We start from the raw sequence: 19,221 nt of genomic DNA on the forward strand, positions 1-19,221 counted from the left end.
ATAAGGGAGCTTCTTTAACATGGGGTGGTGATATACTATAAGGCAAACAGACCAAAACAAAAACAGACATTTCAATGCAGAATAACTGGCTGTAGCATTGGTTTTCTGAGAAACAAATGGGTCAATTTAGCATCTTTCCTACATATCTGCAAGCATATTATGGTTATTTTAAAGCCTTGCCAATTTAAATATTCAAGCACACATAGACGAGAAAGTGTCTCTCAGTTTGGTACTCGTGGAGCGCAGCAACACACATCCCGAGAGTCACACAACATAACACTATTCAGCTTATTTAAATTGGAAAAGTCTCTGACTAAAAACAACATTCATCACCTCAAAATCGGTCACTTGTTCTCTGAAGACCCAAAAGAAATGGTCAAATATTGTCAGATTTCTATATAGCAGGCGATTTTATTATGACAGCACTGTATCCTTTATGGCCTTCAGAGGCACTTCAGAATTTAAACACAAATTTGCACAATTGGTCCCTTTTTTATCAGAAGTAATTTATGAAAGCATTAGTTGGTTTTGGGAACCTCTTCATTAGAGCAGTTATTAATCAATTATTTAATCAGGATGGTTGCTTATGTACTTATGAAGAATTTCTGTCTCACTATAATATTCCTGTTTGCCACTATATTTGGTGCTGTGATGGCCATGATAGTTTGGACATGTTCTGAAATGCCTCTCCCAGACCCGGCTGACACATATGTAGGCAGGATATGATTTAAATCTACATTAAAAAATAATAGAGATATCAAAGTTTAAATTGATTATAGTTGCAAATTGTCCATTCTGTGATTCAAAGCCAGAGACTCTTACATATTTTTTTGGCATCATCATACAAGAAAACTTTGGCAAGACATTTGCCAGTTCAATGCAAACTATTATATATAAAGACTTTTTTTTTTTTTCATTTTTTTTTTTTCATTTTTGAGGAGCAATATGATATTATTTTGGTGTGGGGGATGTTTTCTTGGCGTATATTTACACAATGCCAATATCTTTTAAAATAAAACAATTCCTAAAATGATATGTTTCGACCTCTTGGAGGCATTGGCAGACGTTCCCTTGGGCATCAGGCGCCATGCTAGAGAGTAAAAGCGTTTTCGAGTATAAATATGCAGCTATAATTCATGTAGGCGATTTTTAAATTACTATTTCATGTCGATCTACAACGGTTACACACTTAAAGGTGGGCAGGGCTCTACGCTAACTTTTTCTTGAGGAGCACTTAATTAAAAAAATTTAGGAGCACAGTCAACAATTTAGGAGCACTTTCTAATCCATCAAACGCATTCCAGTTATAACTTTCCCATTACAGGACGATGTGTGTCCCTTTAAATTAATGTTTTTAATTAATGTTAAAAATACTAATCTTATTAAATGTATGCATCATCTGTCAATTTCTTAAATTAAAATAGAAAAGTTGTTTTTTAAATGTTAATTTAACAATAAATTCAGTTAGAACAGTTAAGACTGTTTCCAATCAAATGAGATATGCATCGAAAGATCCAGTTTTGCGCTGCAGAGCTCAATCTGAAGTGGGATTTAGACTCATGTGTAAATAATGTTGTATGAATGTTTTACATCTAAGATTTTGAATTTAGAAATATGTATAAAATAAACTTTAAAAGTTTAATATTTTAAATAAAAAGGCTTTGATTGATTTTCACTAAATAGACAGTGTTGTGGCTGAAACGTTGTTACTTAATATCAACTTGTTTATTGGACTTTTGTACAAGATTAGTATCACATATGCAATCATACCAGTGCTCGGAGCAAAAGCAATTAAGCCGTGACTTTTGGCGCTCTGGCGCTTCATAAACAGAACGGCATGTGTCTCGTGGAAGAACATTGCAGCCGGATCTACTTCTCTCTGTTTGTGTCTGCGAGTCGCGCAGATACTGTGCTAATCCGCAGCGGGAATACAAACACTTGTTTTATGTGTATCAGTGATTCAGGATAAGACAAAAACACAGTTTGGAAAAAAAATCTTCATGATATACTCGCTCATTTTATACATGTAGTAATTAAAAAAAAAGCATGTGTGATGAAGATTAAACTCAAGAACTCAAGGCCTTTCTAAATGTATTATTAATGCATTATTGTTTGATGGCATTTTTGCCCCAAGCATCCGTTCATTTCTGAGCTTGTTTATGATATTTCCAGTTCATTTTGATTTGACTAAAGTGCGCATGGCTGCCTCTTCAGACCCCTTTCACTTTGTAAACTATCGTTGTTTGAAGTGTAGTCCGTCCATCGCACACTTTTTTGCACTTCTGGTGCGCCTCAATATTTTTTCACAGTCGCACGCAGTAATTTTCAGGCGTAAATGCGCCCAAAATGGCCGCTATGTAGAGCCCTGGTGGGGTAAGTGTTATTTCAAAACCGTGGGGCGAAGCTATCAATATAGGGCCCAGACCCTTTTTTGGGGTAGGGGCGTGTTTGATTTGGGGATTTAAAATATCAACAACGGTTATCAGATAGCACTTACCCCACCTTTAAAACTGATCGTAGTGTTTATATCTTTGTAAGTCTGGCCAATCTATAGAGTCTGGGAAACTACGTGATTGCACGTTGCATTATGGGCAGTCGCCGCCATGTTCAAAGTCACACTCAGGAGCGTACAATGATGACAAATACGAATCACTGGAGAATAAAAACGACTGTATTCACGTTAATACTTTTTAAGAACTGCTTGCACTCACTTAGAATGAATGTACTAATATTTGAATCTCTTGCGTACATCAGCACTCAGTCGTAATGCCAGGACAATGCACATATTCATCTCATTTCATACAATCAGAAATCATACGGCCGTCTATCGCACATTTCCCTTTTGCAGTTTTTTTGTTTAATATAGCCTGTAAGGGACCAAGCAAGCCAAGCACAAGGAACACCAGCATCGAATGAAAAAGCGGGTCTTTATTTTAACCCAAAAAGCATAACTTTACAAACTCATAATTTCCATATAACAAAACAAAAAAGAAAAGACAAACCAAACAGATGAGAAAGAAACAAACTAAAACAACCACTCAACTGAACAAAGAAACTGCTTATAAAGGAAAAGATGGGCCCATTACAAATTAAGAGGAAAACCAATAAACTTTACATATAACATTAAACATCAAATGAATCAAAATTTAACTCAAAGAAAGAAATATATTAAATCAAGATCAAGGAAAGCAAAATTCAATCAAATATCATAAATATACAACTACATAAATCAATACATAAAGAAATCAACTTTTCTTTCTCCCTCGGGCAACCTCGGCAAATGGTAGATCCGGGCAGAACCAAACGGCTTAAATTCTGTTTCAACCAGACCTCTAATTTCTGTTGCGCCAGGATGCTGCTGGAGTGGACCACGTTTGGAAGTCACCACACCACGGGTAAACTTAAACTCAAAATAGAAATAAATGTAAATAACAAATACAACGTAACTAATTTGTGTGCACTACAAATCAGTAACAATGTATGTCAATGTGTTGCAAAATATAAACAAATGCAAACTTAATAAAAAGATTAATGACTATTGACTGTCTTGTGTGATTATTTTTATACTGAAATAAATGATTGCAAAAGATTAATCTTAAATGAATAAATGTGGTTTGTATTGTGTGTGTTTGTGAGGTTGTGTGTGTGTGTGTGTGTGTGTGTTACCACTCTTTTGTGGCCACCACTCTAGCCTAAGGCCCTCACATAGCCTAACTAATAAGTCTGTATCTGATATTTAAAATAATATTGCTTAATCTCAGCCAGTGGGTAATTTGAATTCAATTAATCAACATATATCATAACGCAAATCCATAGCGTAAATCATAAGGGATAACATATAAGAGTATGGCCCGTAATGCAGCTTTGAAATGATTTGAATTGTGAAAGCAACTTTAGCCTACAGTTAGCCTGACGTGGTCATACTCAGCTCTAGTCAGAATATGAGTCTGATGCTCATTGGGCTGTGATTATGGGGCGTGTTTCAACCCAACCAGGAAAGACCTCGATTGGACAGACCAACAACCAATCAGAGCAGCGGAGCGACGCTTTGTCAAATGTCAACAAAGCTCAGCTGCACTGTGTTGCCAAGTCCAGTTTTTTTTCTGCGGGTTGTTTTCTATGTCCGCGGGTTGAAGCGACTATTATGTGATATAGAGACCCATGAGTGCAAATTTTAGCAGCAACCTCTCCAAAATAACACACATTTTACCCCCAAACACCATTTTTCCCCCGGAGAACCCCCCGAGAAGCTATTGTTTAGGGCTAGTAGTTGGCGGGTTTTGTTGTAAAAACTTGGCAACCCTGTCTGTAGGCACGCTGGAATACACGATCTTTGCCGGTGTTGTAAAAAAACTCTCATTGGTCTGAACAGTTTCTGTTCGGGGATAATTACTCCTCTATGGAGCGAGGCCAGACTGGCAATAAGGGGGAGAGTGAGGGAGGATTTTTCAGGCAGGACTTTTTACTGCGCATTATAGTTCTCCTTTTTAATCCACTTTTTAATCCATTATAGTTCTCCACTTTTATTTTTTGTCAACATACTTAATAGTTCAGCTATTGGTGTAACTGTATTTAAATAGGGCAAACGTGGAGGTGTTCGGTCGCTTCTAACTTGATCTCTGTTTGGTACCATAGTGAATGAACTGGGCTTAGTGGGCTAAGCTAAATGCTATCAGATCGTCACCGCGCGTCAGAGAGATTAAGAGCACACACTGAGACGAGAGAGGTGTGTGTCAACTCGTCTTAATTAAGGGAATAACAGTTTAATATGAAAAAGCTGTGAAGTATCCCTTTAAATCTGAACGTCTGAATCTCTTCCTCCTGCGTAATCATTTTAAATGATAATACACAAGAGCTTGTATGATAAACTGTACATTTGTTAAAGCAATGCTTTCTGAAAAACTGCATGTAAGCAAACAGTTTGAGTTGATACCAGCTGTAGGTTTGCAGTGTGTTCATGAAGTGCTGTACAGCAGCATCTCAGCAACATTACCATCACACATATTCATTTATTACAGTATTATATTGAGAAGCTCCTGAGGATCTTTAATCTGATGGTGGCTTTGCTTGTGCTGTTGATTTCACAGGTTCAGCTTTAGATGTAAACCATCTCTGGCTCCAGGTAAGACAGAAGTCTTTCTCTAGGCTGTGAGGAGGAAGTAGAAGAGGAAATAATCAGTGTTCAGAGAAACAAGCTGCACATTAGGATCAATATTTCAGTTACTCTGAGTACAAACTGTAATTACGAAAGGAAAATATATTTACCAATATATTACTTGAAATATATTTTAATATATTGTTAATACATGGAATAATATATTGATGGTATTATACAATATATTATATATTGCAAAATATACAAATAATTTCCACTTTCAATATATTGGAAAATATAAATATTAAATCCCATATATGTGAATATATTGCCTAATGAATTGCATGATATTTTCCAATATACTGCAATATATTTTTGTTTCGTAAGGAATTACTGTAATCAGATTAGTTACTGATTTTACATTATTTGGCGTACATATTGTTTCTAAATATTTATGTCTTAAATATAATTCATTTAATCTTAAATTCCCATGTGTGTGTATTAGTGTGAGTGGTGTAAAGTGATGTTTCCTCACCTCAGGTCACAGTTTGAGTCTCGTATCACGTCTCTGAGCTTCTGTGAGTCTCTGATCTTATTGCGTCTCAGATCAAGCTCTTTTAAAAACTGCAGTGCTTTTGAGTTTGTCAAAGACTGAGTTAAAGAAGAAACATCTGTAATGCCACAGTCATTTAGTCTAGAAAGAGACAAACAGACACAAGAGAAAAGAGAAGTGATTGTAACTTTCCCCCAGAGTGTGATATCAAACCAGAGGCCTGACATGTTCATCATCAGAGTCGTCTCAATGTGAATCCATGAGATGAGAGACTTCAGAGAAAAGAGAAATTCCCCCACATGAATTCATCAATGTCGAATCTGACAGGAACATTCACAGACGCTTGATTTGCACTTCATAACAGCATTGCTCAGGAGAATAAAGAGCTTGTGAGCTCCTGCTTTACACCTGCAGAATTTCATATCAACTTAGTGTTATTATATTTGAGTAAATGTGATAATCCTATTCCAGTTACTGTTCTCACCACTAACATCATTTCTTGAGCAAATGTTTGAAGAATAATAATGAGTTAAGCTCTGTCTGGTCTGATGCATGTGTTGGCAGTTTTCCCGAAAGCATCTCATACTAACACATTATTCCTGACTGACGTTACTGACCGACAGAAGCTCCTCATCCCAGCTCATATAAAGCTAACGGATGATGACATGATCACACACACCTTATGGTCTGGGACACTGAGGCCTAAACTGACCTGCGAGTGTCAACTTCAGACCCGGCTATCATCACAAAACACATCGCTAGAGGAATTATTTCACACAGATATAAACTTCACATTATCCGGCTCTTCATCAGATATTGATTAAAACTCTTTTGGTTAAATCTTCACCCAAAAATGAAAATTAGCCCATGATTTACTCCTCCTCAAGTCATCCTAGGTGTGTGTGACATTCTTCTTTCAGACGAATAAAAGTTGAGTTATATTAAAAAAGTCCTGGCTAATCCAAGCTTTATAGTGGCAGTTAATAAATGCCTTTAGAAGTGAATTGATGCGTTTGTGTAAGAAACATATCATATTTAAAACTTTATAAGGTGACATTTCCGTATTCAGTTTATGGGGAAAGTGTTGAAAGTGCCTCTGCAGCTCAAAGGCTTACGCTCCAGTTACGCTCGTCAGACGTCGCGTACGCATCTTCAACTCAGAGAAGCACTTTCAACACTTTCACACGGACGGTGATCGGCCAGAACTTTAATTAAAACAGTTTTAAATATGGATATTTTTCTTAAACAAACGCATCGATTCCCTTCAGAAGGCCTTTAATAACCTCTCAGAGCCGAGTGGAGGAGTTATATGACGGACAGATGCAGTTTTATGCAGAGGTGGAAAGAGTAACAAAATATTCTACTCAAGTAAAAGTAGCTCATTTAAAATGTACTCAGAGTAAAAGTTACTGAGTTCCTTTGTTTAACAGTGGGGTCGGAGACTCCTGTAGGGTTGTGATAGAATGAGATTTTCAGATATGACAACTATCTCAGACAACATCACGGTATTAAACAATTATTTAATAAATAAACTCTACCTATTATTAAATGATGGTTATTATCACTAGTTAAAATGATGTTAAATGAATGAAGATGATGGGGGGGGGGGGGGGGCAAATGGTTTATTATAACAAACTTAAAACCATTTGTTTGTTTTGTTTATGAAATTTTCAATAAAAGATGCCTAATAAACTAAATTCACTAAATGATTATGAATTAGATTAAGCACTTATTTTTATCATTAATTGGTTAATGTTTAAGAATAACAGAGTCCATATGTAGAAGACGGAGCAGCTCATTCACAGAGACAGAACAAGCAGATCATATATTTAATTTAATTTAAATTATTTTATTTTAACTTTAATATTCACAGCCCATGTCTCAATTTGATTTATTCTAGCTCAGTGTTTCCCTTTTTCCAGTCATGGCACCCTTTGAGAAATGTCCTAATGTTGTGGCGCCGCCTCGCATACGTTACGCTAGGGGTGTAACGCTACAGACTGCTCACGGGTCGGTTTGTATAACGCTTTAGGGTCACGGTTTCAGTACGGTTCGGTATTTGCTATGTTCAGAGAACAAAGGACTAATAAAAATAAAGAAAATAAGAACAAATAACTTAAATACAAGCAGCAGCACAAATAAATACTATTGAGCAGATACTGATAAAATGATCAATGCTTTCAGGTTTTTCAGGGACGTCTAACATTAGTTTTTGGTAGAGAAATTGAATAAATAATCAAATGTAAAATAACTGCATATTTAACTGTTTAAATTAAAGATTAATCCTTATTAAACTTACACAAGCTATTCAATCAGGAGCAGTGAGTGATGTCCGTATCTTTAGTTTGACATTAAAGGTCGCTGCCCCTTTAAGACCTAATGCCCTAAGGATATGCTCGTCTTTCTCGACTGTATAACGTTCTCTTAAGGCATATTCAGACTATGTCTGCTGGATACTCATCAAGATGGACATGTTGACATACTTCTTGTGTGAGTTTGTCGGTTCAAGCACAAGACTTGAAAGAGAACTCAATATTTGCGCGCTGTGAGACGAGTGTGCGCTCTCGGATGAGTGCAGAGACAGATCTTCACACAGCGCTCTCTCTCATTCGTGTCTTCTGGCGAATATACCCGGGTGATGGCGGCGAAATGACTGGTCATACGGCAGCACTCGCATGCATTGAACACCGTTTACAAAGAGACCGCTTTGCCCGTTTTTCTTTTATTATCGCTGCTCTAGGCCTACCACTGAGGAGCCAGCACGTGTAACCATCGACAGAAACATACAGAAAGCATTATTTTACAGTTACAACCCATATTAAAGATGCCTCATCATCAGACGTGAGATGAACTGCGGTGGAAGTACCGGCACCTTTTACACGGCACCCCTGCGCACCCCGGTTGGGAAACGCTGTTCTAGGTCTCCAGCTCTACTTTCCAGTTTTTCGTTCATCCAGTTTGCGTGTATTACGTGAATTCTACGTTATAATGTAAAGTTAATGTTCATGACTGGATACCGCCGGGATTCCCTCTGCGGCACAGAAATCAATCGGCCTAAGTTATAAACGCACCTTTATCTGTGTTTCTTCATTTGCATCCACCTTTTGTGCAAATTTGATATCCTCCAGGACAACACCACGTTATTATTTTTCTATATCCAAAGTATTCCCACACTAGCCAGGGGTTCACGACGGCGTTTTGCTTTCACCTGAGTCTGCGTCACTGACGTCCGTCTTGTTCGTCTCCATCTGACATTTGCACGTTTGTTCTCTCCCGCGCCCGGACGCGATATTTTTCCCCCAGGATGGTAGGGGAAGGTACTGCCTTTTTCGTCTCTGATTGGCTAGAAGGGCTCTCCTCCGATTGGTTACACATCTCACGTTCATGGCAGGCTGTCAGCTAGTCTGTTTTGATCGTCTTTACAGCAGATGTAAACGAAGTCAATCCAACATAGCCTACCCAGATAGCAATTACATTTGGCCCGGATCCGTTTTAAGCCCCTTGCCTCCGTTTCTATCTTAGAGACGTTTTCTGATTGTGAACCAGATCTGTGCCAGATAGAGGTTTCAGCTGAAACATTCTAACTGCCATCAGTTCAGTATTCATATCATATTACAGATCTGGCCCAGATCACTTTTTCCATAGGTAACCGAAAGACATTAGCTGTGTCTGACACTGGTTTGGTCCAGATCTGCAATATGAATCTGAGCCGATACTGTTTTCACATTTCTTTATTTTACTCATGCTGCTCACTTTTCATAATCAACATATAAATTAAAATAATAATATTACAGGTTAATGTTTAGGCCTAAACGCTATTTCGTAGTTAGGCTGTTTTCTTTATCCCACGGCCGATGAAAGCGCCGGCGTTCTCATTTTTTCCTTCTTCCTTTAAGAGAGATGAAACAATTCACAATACTCTGTCATTTTTAGCTCTACAGATGAGTTCAAGACATAATTATTTACATTTACATTTACATTTAATCATTTAGCAGACGCTTTTATCCAAAGCGACTTACAAAAAAGGGGAGAGTAATAGAAGCAACGAAACAGACAAGGCCAACAACCTGTAAGAGCTGTAAGAAATCTCAATTAATTAGCACAGTACACCATTTTTTATTTTTATTTTTTTTAAAGACAGACATCTACAACAAAAACTCACGTATGCAAAATGCCGAACACTGGATTTTGATAGCTATGATAACTCATTAGGACTAAGGCTGTTGCCCCAGCTGTTGTCGTTAATGCAGATTCAGTGGCCCAATGGGTTGGTTTTGTATGGCATTCTAGCTAAACGCGCGCAATAGCCATCTACAACAAAAACTCATGTACGCAATATACAGAACACTGGATTCTGATAGTTATGATAACTATGTAACATACCCGCCTGAAGGCACAAATCCGGATGAGAGACGAAGATATGATCCAGGAGTGTGCGCTTTTGGTCGTTGCTGTGGTGATCAGTAAGTGCTATTCTGTATTGGTCAAGTGCAAATGGAAAAGATGTGTCTTAAGATGTTTTTTAAGAATGGCTACAGACTCGGCAGCACGAATTGAGATTGGCAGGTCATTCCACCAGGTGGGAACGGTCCAGGAAAATGTCCGTGAGAGCGATTTCATGCCTCTTTGGGATGGAACCACGAGGCGCCGCTCGCTCGCAGAACGCAAGCTTCTGGAGGGTGTGTAAGTCTGAACAAGTGAGTTTAGGTATATTGGTGCAGAGCCAGTGGTTGTTTTGTAGGCGATAACTAGTGCCTTGAATTTGATGCGAGCAGCCATTGGCAACCAGTGCAGTTTGATGAAGAGAGGCGTAACATGTGCTCTCCTCGGCTCATTAAAGACCACTCTCGCCGCTGCATTCTGGATCAGCTGCAAGGGTTTGATAGTGCATGCTGGAAGCCCAGCCAGAAGAGCATTACAATAGTCCAGTCTGGAGAGAACAAGAGCTTGAACCAGGAGTTGTGCAGCCTGTTCTGATAGGAAGGGTCTGATCTTTCTAATGTTGTATAAAGCAAATCTGCAGGACCGGGCTGTTGCAGTAATGTGGTCAGTGAAGTTTAACTGGTCGTCAATCACAACTCCAAGGTTTCTTGCTGTCCTTGATGGAGTTATGGTCGATGAACCAAGCTGAATGGAGAAATTTTGATGAAGTGCTGGGTTGGTTGAGAAAACTTGAGTAATTCTGTCTTTGCAAGATTGAGTTTAAGATGATGCTCTGTCAGACAGGCAGCGATACGAACACTGACTGTAGGATCATCTGGTTGAAATGAGAAGTAGAGTTGAGTGTCATCAGCATAGCAGTGATAGAAGAAGCCGTGTTTCTGAATGACAGAACCTAATGATGACATGTAGATGGAGAAGAGAAGTGGTCCAAGGACTGAGCCCTGGGGAACCCCAGTAGCTAGATGATGTGACTTAGACCCCTCTCCATGACACCCTGTAGGACCTACCAGAGAGGTAAGACCTGAACCACTGGAGAACAGTTCCTGAGATCCCCGTCCTCTTAAGTGTTGACAGGAGGATCTGGTGGTTAACTGTGTCAAAAGCAGCAGACAGATCCAGCAGAATGAGCACTGAGGATTTGGAAGCTGCTTTTGCCAGTCTCAGTGCCTCAGTTACCGAGAGTAAGGCAGTCTCGGTCGAATGGCCGCTTTTGAAGCCGGATTGGTTGTTGTCTAGGAGGTTGTCCCGTTCAAGAAACATAGAGAGTTGATTGAACACAACTCGCTCAAGGGTCTTTGCGATGAAAGGCAGAAGGGATACCGGTCGGTAGTTTTCTATAAGTGCTGGATTCAGAGAGGGTTTCTTAAGCAGTGGGGTTACCCGAGCCTGCTTAAATGCTGTGGGAAAGGTTCCCGTGTGAAGAGAAGTGTTGACAATGTGAGTGAGTGCAGGAGTGATTGAAGAAGAAATGGCCTGAAGGAGGTGAGTGGGTATAGGATCAAGTGGACAGGTAGTAGGGTGATTGGAGAGGATGAGTTTAGAAATATCTGCCTCGGAGAGTGGAGAGAAGGATGGAAGCGTGTTCGTGTTAGTTGTTGAGATGTGTGTGTCAGTTTGTGGTGAGGACAACTGGTTGCTAATGAGAGCTGTTTTGTTGGTGAAAAATGATGCAAAGTCATCAGCTGTAAGAGTTGATGAAGGAGGGGGAGGAGGAGGACAAAGGAGAGAGGAGAATGTTTTAAAGAGTGTGTGAGAGTCAGAGCAATTGTTGATTTTGTTGTGGTAGTATGTTGTTTTAGCAGTGGAGACATTTGTAGAGAAAGAAGAGAGAAGAGACTGATAAAAGGCAAGGTCAGTATTGTTTTTAGATTTCTGCCATTTCCTCTCTGCCGCCCTGAGTCCAGAGCGATGTTCACGGAGAACATCAGACAGCCAGGGGGCAGATGGGGTGGGGCGGGCTGGTCTGGATGAAAGGGGGCAAAAATTGTCGAAGGAGGATGTTAGAGTGGAGCAAAGAGTGTCAGTAGCACTGTTAGTGTCCAGTACTGAGAACTGAGCAGGTGGAGGGAGTGAAGATGATACCATAGTGGATAGGCGAGAGGGAGAGAATGAGCGTAGATTACACCGAAGGGTAATCTGTGTAGGAGTATCAGGAGTCAGTATGAGGTTAAGAGTGATGAGAAAGTGGTCTGAGGTGTGTAATGGAGTAACTAAAGTGTTGTCCTTGGAGCAGTTGCGTGTGTAGACGAGGTCTAATTGGTTACCTGATCTGTGAGTAGCCGTAGTAGATAATAACTTAAGGTCAAATGAAGTCAGTAGAGTGCTGAAGTCTGCAGCTAGGTGTTTATCAAGATGGATGTTGAAGTCACCAAGCAGAACTATAAACTATAAACTGTCTAAACTATAAACTGTCTATTTTTATTTGTGGACTCGGGGAACTAATTATTTTGCACTCACTCCAAACGCTGTCTTCATTTCAAAAAAAATATTTTGTTTATTAAAAGCCAATTGATTCTTTTCCAAAGCATTTCTAAATTTAGTTCATATGTCCAACAAACGAAATATCTAAAACATTTGAGTTACCATGCAAATTCAAACATTTCGCTCTTCTCGGGTTGCTATGCGTCAACCTGGAGTGCGTAAAAGTCGATCATTCTTCACAGATGAAGGGTTCGGTTTGGAGAGAAGACGAGACGGAGTTCTTTATTAAACTCATAAAAGACAATATAGGATTACAGTAATACTGGATTCTAAACACAGAACCCCTACATTATCATGAAGACCTTGAAGCAGATCTGACACACACACACACACACACCTCATATCCGTGCCGCTTAAGTAACCTAAGGGGCTTTCCTTGCCATTAATGCTTGGATAACACACACGTCTCCTTCCAATAAAAATAATGGCTTGTGTGGTGGATGGGATATACAAACCTACCAAGTGCTATCATTTTGGAATGACCTATATCGCGAGAGATTCAATTCTTCCAGTTTTGACGTCTTCGTAAAACAGCATACACCAACAATAATGCCTTCTGTTTATTCTTCTTATTCTTTTTATTAGGCCTAATTGGGGCGACGTCTTAACCTCAATGGTTACATATAGTTCATTTGTCTTATTCAGTTTTACATCACCAGTTTTTTTTTATTATTAGGCTATTATTTTATTACAGCTCCATCAACTAATGCACAAACCGTTATAGAAGTAGGCCGAATTAGAAGGATGCTATCTTCATTTTGAGCAAATGCAATATACGTCTGCCTGTTTTGTCGTCATGTAGGCCTAGCACTGATCCAGATTTCTCATTCAGCCTAATCAGTAATGCTGTTTTCCAGGTGCAGCAACGGCCACAGAAGATGAAATATGGAGGCATGTAATCAGGTGGTTTGCCCTTTCGGCGGACAGGAGAGGAGAGCGCCAGGAGAGACTGTTTTTTTCACGTTGTGTTAATAGCAATAGGTGTTTTTATCCATTAATTATGTGTTTGTTGTTGACTGATCTGTTAATTGTTGACTTTGTTCATTACTTTGTTGTTCGTTTTGTATAATTAAATCTGAATTTGTGGTCATTAATTCTGTGTTTGTTATCTTTGTTCACGCTGTTTTAGTATGCGTTTTTATCATTAAAACGATTTATTTCAACTATAGCCTATAGGCCTACGCATTACTCCAAGTGAAACTAGCCTTTATCAAGTCAAGTCAAGCTTTTTATTCATAGCTAAGGCTGAAAAAGTTTTTCTGCACATTCCACAGACTGTGAAAAATGTAGGCCTATGCATAGGTTATTATAACAATCCAGTGGTGATCTAAGCGGAATCGTAACACATCCGGCACAGCTCCGGCAGGCGGAATCGTTTCACGCACTCGTTACTCATCTGTAACGGGATGATCAGGCGGTGCTGGATCGGCGCTGGCACATATCCGCAACAACCCCTAAAAACAGACCAGAAACGGCTTCGGCCCGATGTGCGTTTGGACTCAGGAACGAGTCCGTGAGGCGGATGCGGGCCAGACCCGGCTCTATCGTTTTGCGTTTGCGGCCCTGTTCCGTTACAGCGTCCAATGGCTATCTGGGTACACACACACACACACACACATTTGTTTTTGTGACATATGGGGACATTCCTAGGGCGTATTGATTTTTATACTGTAAAAAATGTATTTTCTATCCCCTTACACTGCCCCTAAACCTACCCATCACACACACTGCCCTAAACCTACCCATCACACACACACACACACACTGCCCTTAACCTACCCATCACACACACACATACACACACTGCCCTAAACCTACCCATCACACACACACACACACACACTGCCCTAAACCTACCCATCACACACACACTGCCCTAAACCTACCCATCACACACACACTGCCCTAAACCTACCCATCACAGGAAACCTGAAGCCTGTTGGATTGACTCCGTTCACATCTGCTGTAAAGACGATCAAAACAGACTAGCTGACAGCCTGCCATGAATGTGAGATGTGTAAGCAATCGGAGGAGAGCCCTTCTAGCCAATCAGAGACGAAAAAGGCGGCACCTTCCCCTACCATCCTGGGGGAAATATCGCGCCCCGCGCCCTCTATTCAATATAGTCGTTTCCGGATCGCGTTTTTTTCCCTCCCCTCTTTGCATTAATGATTTATTTTTACTCAGTAACGGATGTGGTTTAAAATGTAGCGAAGTACAATACTTTAATCAAAATGTACTTCAGTAAAAGTAAAATTACAGATTTTTAAAACTACTTAAAAAAGTAGAAGTACACAGAAAAACGACTCAATTACAGTAACGCGAGTAAATGTAATTCGTTCCTTTCCTCCTCTGGTTTAATGGACTTCAAAAACAGAGCAGCACAGGGAGCCATTATAAAGCGTGGATTATCCAGGACTTTTATAATATAACTCTGATTATGTTTGTCTGAAAGAGGAATGTCATACACACCTAGGATGAGCTGAGGTTGAGTAAATCATGGGATCAGTTTTATTTTGGGGTAAACTATCCCTTTAACCTCAACAGTGAACTGTGATCAGACTGTAACTGTACAGTATAATGATACTAACTGTAGTTTCTCCAGCTGGCATTGAGGGATCATCAGTAGATCACTGAGGTTTCTCACTCCAGAGTCTCCTAGTTTATTCCTGCTCAGGTCCAGATCTCTCAGGTGTGATGGGTTTGATTTCAGAGCTGAAGTCACAGCAGAACAACCTTCATCTGTCATATCACACCATCTTAAACTACATTGAGAGAAATGAGAAAACTCTTTATTTTGTAGAGTTATATCATCTTCATAAATGTAGTGTGAACTCAGACTATCATGAGATATTGAGTTCCTCACCTCAATCTCTCCAGTTTACAGTGTGAATCCTTCAGTGCGTCACATAAGGGCTTCACTCCAGAGTCTCCTAGTTTATTCCCGCTCAGGTCCAGATCTCTCAGGTGTGATGGGTTTGATTTCAGAGCTGAAGTCACAGCAGAACAACCTTCATCTGTCATACCGCAGCAGCTTAACCTACATTGAGAGAAATGAGAAAACTCTTTATTCTGTAGAGTTATATCATCATAAATGTAGTGTGAACTCAGACAGACTATCATGAGATATTGAGTTCTTCACCTCAATCTCTCCAGTTTACAGTGTGAATCCTTCAGTACGGCACATAAGGGCTTCACTCCAGAGTCTCCTAGTTTATTCTTGCTCAGGTCCAGATCTCTCAGGTGTGATGGGTTTGATTTCAGAGCTGAAGTCAGGATGAGACACTGTTTCTCTGGAATACTGCATCCATACAGACTGAAGACAGAAAGAGAAAAGACAATGACTCAGATCTGAGATGATGATCTTATTAAAGACATACAGTGGTCATATAGTCTATAGTTACCATAATCTGCTTGTAATCGAGTCTCTAGTTCTGTGAGCTGGAAACTCTTGTTTCTTCTCTTTCTTTTTTAAATCTTTTAACCCTTGTGTGGTGTTCATATTTCTGTTACTCAGCCAGTGTTCGTGGGTCTGGTGGACCCGCTGCATTTTTGGGTTTTTAATTCAACTCAATCTAAAATGTTATGTTAAAATACTCAACAGATATTTACTTCAACCAGCAATATAAACAGCATATATGGTTAATATTTTCTCTTTATCTTTTGTTAGATCACATTTAAGAATTGCTACCTCGTGTGGGAACGGCAGGGGTAGAAACAAAACTCACTCTTGTAGCTACTTTCTCACACTCACACACAATCTCTCTCTCACACACACACACACACACAGACACCCCCCCCACACACACACACACACACACGCATGTACACTTGGATATGTGGTGTATGGTTCCTCTCCACAGGCATACTGGTTTTTCTAATGTACAGACTGTATAATCTATCCCCCTACACTAACCCTACCCCTAAACCTGCCCATCACAGAAAACTTTTGGCATTTTTTGAATTTCAAAAAACACCATTTAGTATGTTTTAGTGTGAGGACACAGCTCGTCATATACCATGTGTACGTTGTAATATCCATGTCATTATACACATTTGTGTCCTCATAAACCATATACATGAACACACACACACACACACACACTAACAGCAGGCCCTGACAGGAGGAGGACAGAGTAAAGGTACACAGGACCTACAATTCCCACACTTTTATGAGCCCCGGGTCCAGTGGACCCGAACATCCTGTGTGTAATATAAATGTGTAGGGGGGTGTACAGTGTGTGGTCATTGAAAATGTGTTCTGATATATATTCCTCACAGAAAATGAGCCAAGGCCAATGAGTCTCAGTTTGAAAAAATACTTAATCGTATCATTTTTCTTTCGATAAAAAATGAAAACGGGTCCAACAGACCCGAACACCATACAAGGGTTAATCTCTCTTTTGTTTATTGTAGCAGCAGATTCAGATCTCATGATATTTCTGCAGAACAACATCTACACAATCAGTTCATTGTTTCAAATACTTTAAATGAAATGATTTAGTAGTTCAGACACTGAATTTTAATTGTGACCAATGGCAAAGACCAGCAGATGCAGAGCTTCAGTGTAAATGATGAGACTTGTGTCCAGTTGTCTTAAACTAAACAGTGAACTGTGATCAGACTGTAACTGTACAGTATAATGATACTAACTGTAGTTTCTCCAGCTGGCATTGAGGGATCATCAGTAGATCACTGAGGTTTCTCACTCCAGAGTCTCCTAGTTTATTATAGCTCAGGTCCAGATCTCTCAGGTGTGATGGGTTTGATTTCAGAGCTGAAGTCAGGATGAGACACTGTTCCTCTGGAATACTGCATCCACTCAGACTGAAGACAGAAAGAGAAAAGACAATGACTCAGATCTGAGATGATGATCTTATTAAAGACATACAGTGGTCATATAGTCTATAGTTCCCATAATCTGCTTGTAATCGAGTCTCTAGTTCTGTGAGCTGGAAACTGTTGTTTCTTCTCTTTCTTTGTTAAATCTTTTAATCTCTCTTTTGTTTATTGTAGCAGCAGATTCAGATCTCATGATATTTCTGCAGAACAACATCTACACAATCAGTTCATTGTTTCAAATACTTTAAATGAAATGATTTAGTAGTTCAGACACTGAATTTTAATTGTGACCAATGGCAAAGACCAGCAGATGCAGAGCTTCAGTGTAAATGATGAGACTTGTGTCCAGTTGTCTTACACTAAACAGTGAACTAATAATCCAAGGTTATTATAGTTTTGCTTTTTGAAATTAGTTTTTATTTTATTATCGTTTTCAATTTTGCTACAAATTTCAGTTTAGTTTTAGTTAGTTTTACAAATGGTTTTGCTAGTTTTAGTTTAGTTTTTATTTTGCAAATACATTTCTATTTAGTTTTTATTTATTTAGTTTCAGTTTTAGTAATTATAGTTTAGCAGAGTTAGCATAATGAAGTGTAGAGACCAAATCAAGGTTTTTAATTTCAGCAAAGTTTAATGTTTGCACAGATTAGAGTTTAATCTTACTAAACATCCTTACTTCCTTAAGTGAAATCACTTGATAAACGAGCATTATTGTTTAAACCCAGGAAGGTCTTACGAAACATGCATAAAGTCAGGTCTTCATCTTTGAGCAAAAACGCTTGAGTCAAACTATGACCTATACAAACAACGATCTGGAGATTAAAAATGAAATAAATTATATTTTGATATTAAAAAATTATATTTGATATTTTTGACATAGATCCTCTGAGTATTAGCCTATCTTAAAGAACAAAATAAATGCAAAGTAAAATATAAAATTAAAAACGTCTCAGGTTACGTATGTAACCATGGTTCCCTGAGAGGGAACGAGACGCTGCGTCGAAACGCTAGGGGACGCCTCTGCGTGCCACGTCATGAAGCACTTGTGTAATCAGTCCAATAGCGGGACGATACGTCACGGGCGGGTGACGTCATCGACCAGGAAGCTATAAAGCATGCCCGGACCAAACAGTCACTAGCTTCTGAAAAAGTCGAACAAGTCGATCACAGGCATGCCGGGAGTATGGCATCTCGACGCAGCGTCTCGTTCCCTCTCAGGGAACCATGGTTACATACGTAACCTGAGACGTTCCCTATCTCGAGGGAACTTCGAGCTGCGTCGAAACGCTAGGGGACCTCAATACCCACGTCGCCAGAGTCCCAAATGTCTGTTTGTGTGATTTAACCCAGAAACACCCGGGACCCCGGAGTAGAGGCTACGTCCAGATTGTAAAACCTCACAAATGTATGCGGAGAGGACCACCCAGCCGCATCACAAACCTCTGACAGTGAAACTCCCGAAATAAGAGCCATAGAGGCAGCCATACTCCTAGTAGAGTGGGCGCGGACCCTCATAGGTGAAGGATGTCCGACCGACTCATAAGCGAGCGAAATAGCCTCGACTATCCACTTGCTAAGCGTCTGCTTTGAAGCCGGTTTTCCCTTATTGGAGGACCCAAAACATACAAACAACTGTTCTGACTTTCGCCACAGGGCAGCTCTGTGGACATATGCATCTAGGGCCCTGACCGGACATAGCAGATTTAGCTTCTCTTGGTCTTGACTAGTGAACGGAGGCGGACAGAAAGCCTGCAGCATTACTGGTCCCGGCACGTTGGTCGGGACCTTGGGAACATATCCTTCCCTC

General features: G+C 39.8%; 1 protein-coding gene across 1 annotated transcript in view; it reads right to left on the reverse strand.

Annotated features, from left to right (window-relative positions):
- Window positions 1-5,626: 5,626 nt before the first annotated feature.
- The window catches only part of LOC137040660 (NLR family CARD domain-containing protein 3-like), a 91,995-nt gene continuing 78,400 nt past the window's right edge, over window positions 5,627-19,221 (reverse strand). Inside the window, exons 10-12 of the mRNA XM_067416449.1 lie at window positions 17,226-17,399; window positions 15,715-15,888; window positions 5,627-5,789 (exon numbers count right to left, since the gene is read on the reverse strand). Of these exons, the coding sequence (XP_067272550.1) occupies window positions 5,627-5,789; window positions 15,715-15,888; window positions 17,226-17,399 (511 nt within the window). The remainder of the gene's footprint in view (window positions 5,790-15,714; window positions 15,889-17,225; window positions 17,400-19,221) is intronic.

The sequence above is a fragment of the Pseudorasbora parva genome, chromosome 14, assembly GCF_024679245.1.
Source record: "Pseudorasbora parva isolate DD20220531a chromosome 14, ASM2467924v1, whole genome shotgun sequence".
NCBI classification, from domain to species: domain Eukaryota; kingdom Metazoa; phylum Chordata; class Actinopteri; order Cypriniformes; family Gobionidae; genus Pseudorasbora; species Pseudorasbora parva.